The 12,785-nt window shown below is 46.4% G+C and overlaps 1 protein-coding gene across 1 annotated transcript in view; it reads right to left on the bottom strand.

Annotated features, from left to right (window-relative positions):
- The window catches only part of LOC131685456 (zinc finger SWIM domain-containing protein 8 homolog), a 30,002-nt gene extending 17,217 nt beyond the window's left edge, over positions 1–12,785 (bottom strand). The window contains exons 1-4 of the mRNA XM_058969188.1: positions 12,353–12,785; positions 5,114–5,520; positions 265–5,054; positions 53–202 (exon numbers count right to left, since the gene is read on the bottom strand). Of these exons, the coding sequence (XP_058825171.1) occupies positions 53–202; positions 265–4,754 (4,640 nt within the window). The 5' untranslated portion in view covers positions 4,755–5,054; positions 5,114–5,520; positions 12,353–12,785. The remainder of the gene's footprint in view (positions 1–52; positions 203–264; positions 5,055–5,113; positions 5,521–12,352) is intronic.

The following is a 12,785-nucleotide window of genomic DNA, read 5'->3' as shown; positions in this document are numbered from 1 at the left end:
GATAACAATGGCAAAAATAAAATAATTCTTAGTTGCAATTAGCATTAATTACCTCTTGATTGATTGCAGCCAGTCTTTAAACTGAGCGGTGCCTTCGGGTGTAATCTGGAATGCATTTCTCGCCGAAAGTATGGTGCTGGTAAACTCTTCGTAATCCGCTACAGTCAAATGATACAGCTTCTGGTGAATACACTGTATGTACCTGCAGAAAAAAAACCAAAACCCGTTTACTCTATTACTTCCGAAAATCAAATTTAATCTTACATTTGCTGACATTTTTGCATCAAGGGTGCCAGTGGTGTTCGCAGGTGCTGCATCACCAGACCGGGGTTGTTTCGGGACAGATAGTTTGCCGATTCGATTGCCACCTCATGCAGCACAAACGGCGATACGATGGAGTTCACTGCGCAGACACAAAACTGATGCAAATACTGAGTTCCGAGTCGTTTCGAGATTCGTAGCAGCCATTTAACATCTTCGCCGTAGGGTGGATTACGAGCATACTTGGCCTGTGGTCGATCGTCATGTACGCGGCGTGCGAGTGTCTCTAGTGCCAGCATGCCGGCATTGTACGCCGCTAGCAGATATCGCAGTTGAGTGGGCGTAAATTGATGCGGATGTCGTGGCCGTACCGGAGGAGTTGATGGCGGAACGGCATACGGCGGATAACCATGTCCTGGTTGAGGCCGTGGTGGAGGTGGTTGCTGAGACTGTGGAGGCTGTTGCATCGGGACAGCTTGTGGTCCATAGTATTGCATGTTCTGCTGGAGTTGTTGCTGGTTCGGAGGCGGAGGAGGGACCTGTACCTGAACAGGAACCTGCGGGTACTGCTGGGGATTGTAGCCCTGTGGTGGCACGGATGGATGTGGCTGCATGGGCTGGTAGCCAGCATTCAGTGGTGGTTGATAAGCTCCCGGCGGCTGCTGGGGAGGGTTATTGTGCGGAGGTGGAGGAGGGTATTGGAATTGCGGAGGTGTCGATATATACATTTGCATTTGGTTGGCGTGGTAGGGAAGGTTCTGATGATATATTCCCTGGCAAGGGAAACTGTAGGGTCCGTACGGAGCCAGTCCTATAGGAGCCAACGTGGTTACGGTTTGCTGGTACGGTTGAGGTGGCGTCGCGCTCACCACAACCGACGGGTTCGATGGCGGCGGTGGTTGAGCTTGTTGCATTTCGCTTGAATCCATCAGTGACATAAGATTCACGCTAAAGTATTCGTGCTGTTCGTTCAGTTCCAGTTCACCTCCTGGGGTATTTCTCAAGTACAGCTCGTACCAATAGCGAGCTACTTGGAAGAGAACTTCGGGATAGACGCCTCCACCTTTAGCAGCATTTTCCACCGTCAAACAGGACCGCTCGAGCATCCTATCGCTTTGTTCCTTACATTGCAGGATAGCGCGTTGAATCTCATTTGGATTTAGTGCAGCCGAGTGTGGTAACACAGATAGGGCCAGCTCAGCAGCTGGATTCACCATGTTACTGTCCCATCCACGAGAAGAGGCACGATCAGCCATACCAGCAGCTTCCGGCGGTGTCAGATGGCCTTCCCATGTGTCGATCAGAAAGGAAATAGCTGGTGCTCCAATATCCATCGCCTGACCAATGATCCACGATACGTGCGATGAGTAAGTTCTAGAGAGCCAATTTGGGCTGACACAGTTGTGTAACCCGAGAGCGTACAGTCCTAGTTGGAAAGCGCACATATGTAACCCTCGATGAGGTCCCTGATGATTCTGGTTTGTCGAGGCTTGTGTGAACAACGAGGTTGAAGAAGTCCCACCGGCCTTGGTTAGCACGTTTTTGGCTAGCTCAAACATAAAGTGTGCACTTGCTTCCGACGGTTGGTTAGGAATCGATGGATACGCTCGCTTGCCTTTGTAGCGAGAGTCCTTGGATCGCGTCGTCGTTGTAGATACGGATCCAGCTACACTACCAGGGGGTCCTGACATGATCGGTTGAGTGTTTGAAGGACCAGGAGCTGGTCCAGCCGGCATTGGTTGTGGTTGACCCAAGTTCAGCGCACCAATTCCAATTTCCATTTCGGCACTTGTGCTACTTTGGGGTCGACTGTTTACGATGAAGTCATTCTGTGGCAATCCGGGATGATGTGGTTGCTGTAGTTCTCCACCCCCATACAGCTGTTGGGTACTTGATTCGTACTCTTCCATTCGTAGCTGTGAAGTCTGACTGCGTGTCGGCGGATTGTTTGAATAGTATGAGGGGAGCAGTGGCGTTTTGATCAGTGAATGAATCTCCCGGTCCAACAATTTCTCCATCACGCGACAGATTTTTCTCGGTTCATCTTTGTAGTAAGCAAGCAATGTTAAAGCGAGATCTCCTCGCTGGCGTCGAGTTCCTTCGCAAAGTAGAGGATGCTCCGCTTCGGACACATTTGCTTTCAAACCTAGAGCAGCAACAGCCGCTTCAAATCCGAGATTTTCGTCGGTTGGCATTCGAAACGATTGACTCATAACTTTCATTCGATTTTCCCTACCGATGATGCTTGGCATTACCAACGCTTCAAATATAAAGCTAGCCAACATGATAGGCAGTAGAGCTTCGCCGCGTGATTTCAACGTACCATCCCGCAGGGCTTCAGCTCTATCTCGAATGATTTTCAGCTCAGCGTGTCCGAGGGGAATACGTTTTAGCAGGGCCAACAAATCCGATTCTTGGTTAGCAAGTTTGACCTCTAAGGGTTTTGTACTTGCCGGGGGACGTGACATTTCCAACCCATACAAGCAAACTCGGAACGCCAGATGATAGTGTTCAGAGTTTTCCGCCAGTACAGTACACAGGAAAGCACACTTTGCCAGCGTAGCCGACGCCAGTACACTAAGTTGATGAGAAATTGGATTGATGTTATGCTTTTTGCCCTTCTTCTTCGGTGGAGGTGGAAGTTCGATCATCAAATTTGGAGGATTTGCCAGCATTTCCTCCGCTAGACGAACGCCCAACGTACAGGCCTCCCGACCATGCCCGTGAGCATGTAGTCCCTCAGCCCGGGCAAATAGTATGTCCCAAGCGTCTTCCGTAGGTTTTAGGTTGGAGAAAACTTGCTGCGGCTGTTGTTTCGGTTCCAACGGTTGCCGTTGTCTTTGCAAAATTTCTTGCTGCTGCTGAGCCTGTGCTTGCTTCGAATCATAGTAGTACATATTATACTCGTCTATATTTTGTTGGCTGTCCGAGCTAGAAAGACTTTCATCTTTCGAAGGTCTTCGTGCGTTTCGATCTGAATCGGGCGATAGGTCCTTAGCAGAACCCGTATGCTGTTTACCAGTGCTCTCGCTCGAATGCTGTCTGTTCGGACTTGTTCGGTTAGCGTCGACTGGGATGACCTTTGTAGCGGTAGTAGCTGTTGAAGGAGAGGATGAATATGGAGAACTAGACGTTCCCGGTAGCACATCCTGATTATAAATCTCGAATAGTTTTATATTGCCAGAGATTTCATAGTTGTTCATGTCATTCAAAATGCTGTTAGCATCGCTACTGTCCGATGGTTCGTTAGTCGCAAATTTCGTCGCACTTTCTTCCAAACTCGACGAAGAACTATTCGAGTCACTTACGATTTCGTCTTTCTTGATGACTCCCGGAACAGGTAAATCATCAGTCACATTCACGTCGTCATCGTTCTCACAAAATCCTTCACTACTAACACTAGACCGATTCCCGCCAGTATTTCCACTGCCAACAGCTGTCGATAAGTGGTGTTCAATTTTTGAAGAACCTCCCGTCGCCTCCTTAAAACGATCGGGGACACTATCGCTACTGCTGTTGCTAGACCCATAGCAACGATCACGGTGCCGGTAGTCACGTCTGTGATGAGATTTGACTGCTCCGGAATTGCTACTACTACTGGCAATTGCCATCCCATTGCTAGTATTAACGATAATTGCCGCACTACCAGATCCTCCTCCAACACCTGAACTGGATGAGGTGGACGCGACTGCTGTACTACCGTGGTTCGTACCATGACCATGATGATGATGATGACTGAAATGGTGATGATGTGGCATCTGTTGAAATTGCTTCACGTTGTTTTGTAATATCGCTTGGCTCGAGTTGACAAGTCCCGGACAGGATTCAGCTTTCGACTCGCTGTTCTGCTTGAAACAGGTGAACGGACAGTGGTACATTGGGTTCGTGTCCTGTGTGTGCGTTATACCCTCGATTGGATAATCTTCCCAGTCCAGATAGCAAGCTTCGATTGCCGGTTTAAATCCAGCAAACAATTCGGCATCATTCCTTAAATTCTGCTGTTGCTTGCTACTGTGCGAAGAAGAAGCTACCATATTTTTCGCTACCCGATCCAGTATCTTCAGGTGCCACGTCGTGAACTGCGCGTGCAGCATGTCCCGCTCGTCAGGTGCCAATCCGGGATTCAACGAGGCTAATCTCCACAAAACTACAATTTCATCGCACAGCGAAGCACACGCATGCTGAGTCGCATTCGAATTCGAATGAGTATTACTGTGTTTACCTCCACCATGTCCATTAGACCCTACCAACAGGGCCAGTTTGATGTTGAACCACCATACCAAAATCTGATCGCATGCCATAACTTCTTCGGTTATGACCTCCAGCAATCGTACCGCATTTCTGTCACAGCGTCTGTACATTTCCCGTACTATGGACAGCAAATTCCACATACCCTCGGGTTCCCTGCCCCTCAGAGGACGTAGTAAGGAGCTCCACTCGGCAGCCGCCGGCGGAGCCGAGTTGGTCAAGTAATTCACATCGCTGAATACCATAGGCGTCGGTAGACAGAATTTGATCAGAATTTTCTTTATGTTGTCGTGTAAAGTCTTATCATCCAGATACCAGTTGGTCTGATCGTTAACGGAGGCCCCAGCCGTCGGGTCTGGTGCTCCACATACTGTGTTGATGGTCGTCGGTTGAGAACTTAGTAACTCATCCAGTAGCCGTTGTGCGATCGGAAGAATTTGCTGAGACAGTTCGCTTATAAGATACTGAGCAAATTTTTGCAGTTGATCGCGTTGCAATCGGGAGAGCGATTCCGAGACGGGAGCGCGTAAGCTAACTTTCGTGGGCTGTAAATATAATCAGAAATCAGCAAAGTTTTGAAATTCTAGAAAAATCAAACACTTACACAATGAATTCTATGAAGGCAAACAGCCACTACGTGCGAGCACCAGTACGCGGCGGGCACACAAGTACAGCTGCAGGAGGAAATTCGTCGTCTGTCAAAGGTTACAGCTACATTGAATTGATTCCGGGGTTGAGTCACGACAACGGTTGCCGACAGGTGAAATCCTATCTGCAGCGGATCCTTAACCGCTCTGTTCTTGAACAACTGCTCGCCTCGATGGAACTCGTCGGCGGAACTGTTTGCCAAGCAGGAGTACAATCGAATGTCTTCTTCGTTGTCCGGAAAGCTCCAGAAAGCGATTCGCAGCTGTAGCTGCTCCGGTACTGGTGGGTACACATGTTCCACCAGCTCAAATGGGATGTATGAGGCGACACAGCGGGCCGCCAGTTCTGTCAGTGTCGTCACATCTGTGGAATAAAGGAAATAGGTTTCAAGAAATTTTTAGGGTGACAGGAAAAAGAAGTCTATGGTAAACGTGCATAAAATTTCACTGTTTTCAGAAACAACGTTCAAACGAATTGTAATGGAATCCGAAAGATTTCATTTTTAGGTCAAAAATTTGCTAAATAGAAGTTCACAAGGAATTCAGCTGGAAGGATCCTATTTATCAGTATAAACACCAACCGACTAATGGTTGTTACTAAGTCTAGTTTGGGGATGATAAAAAATTTAGCTTCGATAGTATTTGTACGTCCCCATAGTTTTTTGATATCTGGAAGACAAACAATTTAATAAATTAAATTTTTATTGTTTACATTTTTTCCCATAGTGGAGAAAAAACCTTTTACCCAAATTTTCACCAAGGAGAAATATAGCATAGTGCATATTGCATTGTCCTGCTTAGCCAAATCAAGTTCGGTTCATTTATTCTCATCAGCCTCTTTTTTTACGTAGGACTAGGGGTTTGCTCAGAAGCACAAATCGTTTTTTCGTTTTTTGGAGCTAGCGTAAATCCGGCGCTGGCTTAGTCCGTTTAGCATCGGATTCTGATGAGAGGAGCTCGAAACGCCCTTCCAATAACTAATTTAAATTAAATTTATTAACTGATTGTTCACACTTGTGCGGGCAGAGTCCTAGGATCTTATGTTTTCTCTTAGTTGTCGAACAAATCTGGAGTCCCACAAGGCAGCCACATACGACCACTAATGTTTACCTATTATTCTATAGCTGCTAGACTGCCCATAAAAGCATAAGGGTCCCATGTGGATTTTTGTCGAAAATGAGTTATCCGCTGGATCGTATTCTGTATTACAACTGAATCACACTGCAAAAAAAGGTTACCGGGTTTGTTTAGACAATATAAAAAAAATTCCAGAACATGGTTGTCCCATCCATTTGGCTCAATGGATGGGACAATCTTAAACAGCGTTTTTCTCGGTTTGCTGTTTTCCAACATGGGACTCATGCTTTTATGGGCAGTAGGTGTTGGACACAAACGCTGATTATTTAAAATTGTACCTTGTAGTCCAGTCTATCGGCGACTGTGTTCATCTGCAAGAGCTTCCGACACGTTACGACTACCAAATCGAGGGTCAAAGTTATTGAGTTATTGTCAATAGAATTGATCACGCGAACGATCTTGGTGTCTAGTGGAATTCTAAGCTAAACATCAATCCACACCGCTCTGCTTTATTTTCAAAAGCTACAAGACAACTCGGAGTCATTTCTAAAATCCACGGGAACATAAATGATCTATAATGCTTGAAACCGTTATATTGTTCGTTGGTCGGGAGTCATCAGCTTGTTTTGAATCTACGGATTGTACGTGAACAGATTTGTTTGACTCGCACTGCGAGACCTACGCTGGTTGAATTCCATGGAATTACCACCGTACCCGGACTGCTGTCGTCTGGTCGGTCTAGCCTCATTAGAACGACGCAGAAAAACTCAACAAGCAGTATATTGTTATTTATCAGTGTACAATCGGGCTGCCTCAACAACCAATTTTTGCAACTTATGAACATTAACTGCACACTGCTCAACTCTTTCAACACCGTAGGTCGATTGCCTCATAGAATCGGAATCGCCGTAATCGAAGTCTCTATTTCCTTCCGAGACGTCCAGAGCTGTGACCATCAAGAATAGGTCAGACAACCTTAATTGACCTCCTTCGATACCAGTTTGGCCTTACCAAGCCGTAACGCGGGTCGCGTCCTGAAAACTGTCAAATAGGAGTTGAGAATAGCTTGAAGCAACATCTGATTTTGCTCCAAATGAATGAGATCCATGTTCATGCATGATCCAAATGGGTTATTCCACGTCAGGCTTAGAGCCCACATTTTAATTGCTTTAAAAACTTTTTCTTGCGTTCTTTAGCAAAAAAAATTTTCAATGTAAAATTTGAAACAAAAAAAAACATTTTTAGTTTTTCGTAAATAAATAAGGAAAATATTCACAAGTCAGGATTTCCTCCAATTTGATCTGGTTTGTCTCCTAGAACCCATGAAACAGATTTTAATGTGCGGCTGACAAAATCGGGTATTTACTGCATTACAAAAAAATTTCCGGTAAGTTCACGTGAAAACGCAACTTTTGTTTTTTCCCTACCTCTAATGATTTCTTAGTGAATAAAAATGTTCTACTTAATAACTTTCAAAACTTAAAAAAATTATAACTTTTTTTTTATTTTAGCTTCAGGGTGGTTCGCTGCTTATTTCGTGTGAGAAGTTACTTTAGAAAAATATCTAACTCTATGTACTGAATTGGGAATCCAACCCAGGAGAGCTGCGCAATAGATTTACCGGATTTACCAACTACACTATGCCGTTGGTTGGTAAATGACTGGGAAATGCGTAATATAGATCCTGTGGTTCGCCATAGTGGTCCTTAGCCTCTTGTCCCGTAACTCCTATCCCTACCTCCCCGCGGTGCCAGCTGTGGTACGAGTAACCATAGAAAAGATCGGGTAAACAACTCCGGAGGGACCATGGTCGTATGCTGGCAGAGAAGGGGCTCCTCTTTTCGGAGGGTGAGTCCATCCGAGCGTCTGTTCCCCATGTTAGGAGCGGCAGATGTATCGTTCTCGTGTCAGCATGGGACTCTAAACAGAGCTGACACGGTGGTCCTCCGACGACACAGGGGATTGGGGAAGGCCCAACAAGCCGCCCTGGAAAACTAACCGTTACGAACAATACAGAAGAAAGTACGAAGCGGAACAATCGACAAAGTCCTACGCGACGAAATAAGGACTACGATTGAAAACTCGGAACATGGAAATACAGGTCACTCTGCTTTCCAGCTTTCGACAGGATAGTCTACGACGAACTCCAACCACGAAACATTGAAGTCGTAGCACTGCAGGAACTTTGCTTGACAGGACAAAAGCTATGGAAAAGCGAGCGTCGGGCGGCTACTTTCTACCAGAGCTGTGGCTCCACCAATGAGCTGGGAACCGGCTTTGTAGTGCTGGGTAGGATGCAAAGATATCTACAAAGCCACCTGGAGATCACCTGACCAACGCACCGAAAACCAAATCGATTACGTTCTAATCAATGGGCGATTCTACTCTGATATCACCAACATTCGTACCTACCGCAGTGCGAATATAGATTCGGATTACTACCTAGTTGCAGTATTCATGCGCTCAAAACTCTCGACGGTGTACAACACTCGTCGTAGTCGGACGCCAAGGCCCAACATCGCGCAACTTTGGGATGCCGGAGTTGCCCAAGACTACTCTTGAAGATGGCTAGAGGGAGATCGGTTCCGCCATAGGAAGTACTACTGTAGCGGCACTAGATACAGCGATTCCGAATCGAGGAAACGACTGGTTCGATGACGAATGTAAGCAGTTAATAGAGGAGAAGAATGCAGCACGGGCGAGGATGCTGCAGCATGGCACGAGACAGAATGTGGAACGATACAAACAAGCACGGAACAGGCAAACCTCGGTCCTAGGGAGAAAAAAGTGCCAACAGGAGGAACGAGATCGCGAAGTGATGGAACAGCTGTACCGCGTAGACGAAACACGGAAGTTCTACTAGGAGCTGAACAGTTCGCGCAAAGGCCACGTTCCGCAAGCCGATATGTGCAAGGACTTAGACGGTAACCTTCTCACGAACGAGTGTGAGGTGATTGAAGTGGAAGCAGTACTATCACGAGTACCTCAACGGTGAAGCAGCAGATGACAAAGGCGGTATGGCAACGGATCTTAGAGCACGCGCAGAAGAAATAGGCTGCCGGCCTCTGATCTCCAAGAAGTCATGGAGGAAATCGGTCGGCTGAAAAACAACAAAGCTGCCGGTGTAGATCAACTACCCAGCGAGTTATTAAAATACGGTGGTGAAACACTGGCAAGAGCGCTGCACTGGGTTATCGCCAAAATTTCGGAGGAGTCTTCCGGAGGAGTGGATGGAGTGTCATTTGCCCAATCTACAAACAGGGTGACAAGTTGGATTGCTGTAACTACCGCGCGATTACACTACGCCTACAAAGTCCTCTCCCAAATTCTTTTTCGTCGATTGTCACCATTTGCAAGGCAGTTCGTGGAGCATTACCAAGCGGGACTCATGGGTTCCGGCGCAACCACGGACCAAATATTCGCGATTCGACAGATTCTGCAGAAGTGCCGCGAATACAACGTGCCCACCCATCATTTGTTCATCAATTTCAAATCGGCATATGACACAATCGACCAAGGTCAGCTATGGCAGATAACGCATGAGTACGGTTTTCCGGATATGCTAACACGATTAGTCAAAGCGACGATGGATCGGGTAATGTGCGTTGTTCGTGTATCAGGGACACTCTCGAGTCCCTTTGAATCTCGAAGAGGGTTACGGCAAGGTGATGGTCTATCGTGCCTGCTGTTCAACGTTGCGTTAGAAGGTGTAATAAGGAGAGCGGGGATAAACACGAGTGGCACGATCTTCAGGAAGTCCGTCCAGCTTCTTGACTTCGCCGACGACATTGACATAATGTCACAGAACTTTGAGGCGATGTCGGAAGCGTACATCAGACGGGAAGCTGAAGCCAACAGGATTGGACTTGTCATCAACGTTTCGAAGACAAAATACATGAGAGGAAGAAATTCTAGAGATGACAGGTCAACATCCCATCCCGAGTTCGGATTGACAGTGACGAAATCGAGATGGTCAACGAATTCGTGTATTTGGGCTCATTTGTAACCGCCGACAATGATACCATTAGAGAAATTCAGAGACGGATTTTGGCGGGAAGTCGTGCTTACTTTGAACCCCGCAGGACGTTCCGGTCGAACAAAATTCACCGCCGCACGAAGTTGATTATCTACAAGACGCTGATTAGACCGGTGGTCCTCTACGGCCACGAGACCTGGACTATGCGCGTGGAGGACCAACGTGCCCTTGGAGTTTTCGAACGAAAGGTGATGCATACCATCTATGGTGGCGTGCAGATGGAAGACGGAACGTGGCGCAAACGAATTAACCATGAGTTGTATCAGCTGCTGGAAGAACCATCCATCGCGCACACTACAAAAATAGGACGTTTGCAGTGGGCTGGACACGTCGTAAGAATGTCGGACGACGACCCGGTGAAGAGGGTTCTTGAGGGCGACCCTACAGGAACAAGAAGACGGGGCGCACAGCGAGCACGGTGGATCGACCAAATAGAGGACGACCTGCGGACCCTTCGAAGATTACGAGGCTGGCGACAAGCAGCAATGGACCGGCTGGAGTGGAGACAGCGAGACAACAAGGCTCTAGCCTGAACGGAAAGGTAAGTAAGCTATGCCGTTCCCCTACATTTAGCGAACATTTTCAATAGGACCTCAGTAGCATTAGGAGCCTCTCTATGTTCACTTTCAGTTTCGATTATTACGTCACTATAACAATTTTCTCTTCAGTACACATCGAATGCCAACGGTTTTTACTAAAATATTATGCACAGTTGAGCAGTAAATGTAGAAACGACCGACTAATGAACAGAAGACACAGTAGCCAAAGTGTCTACTTACTGCACATCTGAAGGTACATTCCTTACATGCTGCACGCTCGATTGTCAAACGACAACAGAGTTACAAAAATTACATGTGGGACAGTGTCTTTCAATATTCGATTAGATGTCTTGGGTACTCCATATTGAAACCGGCTTCAACCGAACGGTTTGACTGCAGTTAGGTTGGAAATTGAACCAGTTTCAGCTTCAAGTAAAAAACGACATTAGTATACACTTGACATCGACAGTCCTTCAAAATAACGGTGGTAACATCTAGCCCGGTTAAAGGTTGACCAACAACTAAAACCACTTCTACGTGAACAGATCTATTCCTTTTGATTTTATTTGTCAACGATCTTACTGTTAACCTCTCTCTTCCCTTTTCGTCTTCTTCTATCTGCATTTCACAAATTGAATGAGAATTGTCATCATAAAGGATTCAAAATCCATCATCCACACTCACTACACTTTTTTCAGCCTCTGACCGAACACGCGCGCCTGTCCCACTATCTGCAACCACTGGCCGAGGAAATATCGACAGCGAAGAAACTGGAAGAACGGAAAGATCTTATCGACAGCAAGCAGACCGTGTTCATGAAGGCTTCTCAGGATGTACTCAGCACGCGCTGGAAATGACCGAAATAAATCTACAATGGAAGTCCATTAGCTACTGGATTTGTCATCGACTTCGTAGTATCCATTTTTTTTAAATAACTCCTGTTGATTGGATTGCTGAAGGAAATTTCATTTTTCAAACTTCATAGACCTAATCCAAAGTCTGTACTAGCAGGTCATCGTGTCATAACTAATTACAAATAATGTATTCGACAAGGCTCGATGTCAGTAGTGAACTGATTCTTACTAGGGAGCTGTGGTAAAAAATATGTGATATCTAACAATAGTCTAAGTACTCAGTTGACATTCTTCACATACGCCAATCAGCGATCAATATCCTCAGGGAGATACTGATACCGATAAATCACCCACAAAATAGGTTTTAGATTTGATAGCCTTAACTTGGCGAATCGAGCGTAGTATTATCGTGCGAGGCAAATCTCATGGAACTATGCAATAATCGTCCCTAAAGAAAAAATTGGTTTAAACCCATTTGTACATAAAGGACACAAAATCTAACTACACATGTTTCCAATTTTAGACTAGCGTCAGCCTAGACAAAGTCGAAATGCTTCAAGGAACTGCCCCCAGAAATTCTAGAAATGAATCGCGAAACATTTTTACAAAACTTGTCCCACTTAAATTCTGTTGTGTTCGCATCGTGCAATTCTGTATCGTTGAAAAATCCGGACGTATCATGCAACTTACCTCCATCGGACGTCTTCCGATTTCCATTGGCACCGAACGTGTTCAAGGTACCAGCGGGTTTCTTCCAACCACGCCAGTTATTACAAACACTTTCCGGCTCGGAGCTCCAACTGCACAGCGAGTCCTCCTCGAAACGGTCGGAATCTTCGAAACTGAACCGATCGCATTCCTCGTTATTTGCGTTCTGATTATTCGGATTCTGGGGATTGTTACTGTTGTTGTTGTTGTTACCGCCACTAGGGCCATTATTGTTGGCGTTCCATTCTTGCGGACCACAAGCCGCTGCTTCCGGGGGACCATTCTGATTGCTGGCCCTTCCTCCAGCTGCTGCTTCCTGATTGTTGTTTGGCTGTTCCTGTTGTTGCGCTTGCTCCCGCTGTGGTGGCCTCTCAGGGCCACCCCCAGCAGTGTTCGAATCGTTTGCCAGCTTCAA

Source organism: Topomyia yanbarensis, chromosome 1 (assembly GCF_030247195.1).
Source record: "Topomyia yanbarensis strain Yona2022 chromosome 1, ASM3024719v1, whole genome shotgun sequence".
NCBI classification, from domain to species: Eukaryota; Metazoa; Arthropoda; class Insecta; order Diptera; family Culicidae; genus Topomyia; species Topomyia yanbarensis.
Note: the sequence above shows the minus strand (reverse complement) of the source record. Positions and strands in the feature narration are given on the sequence as shown.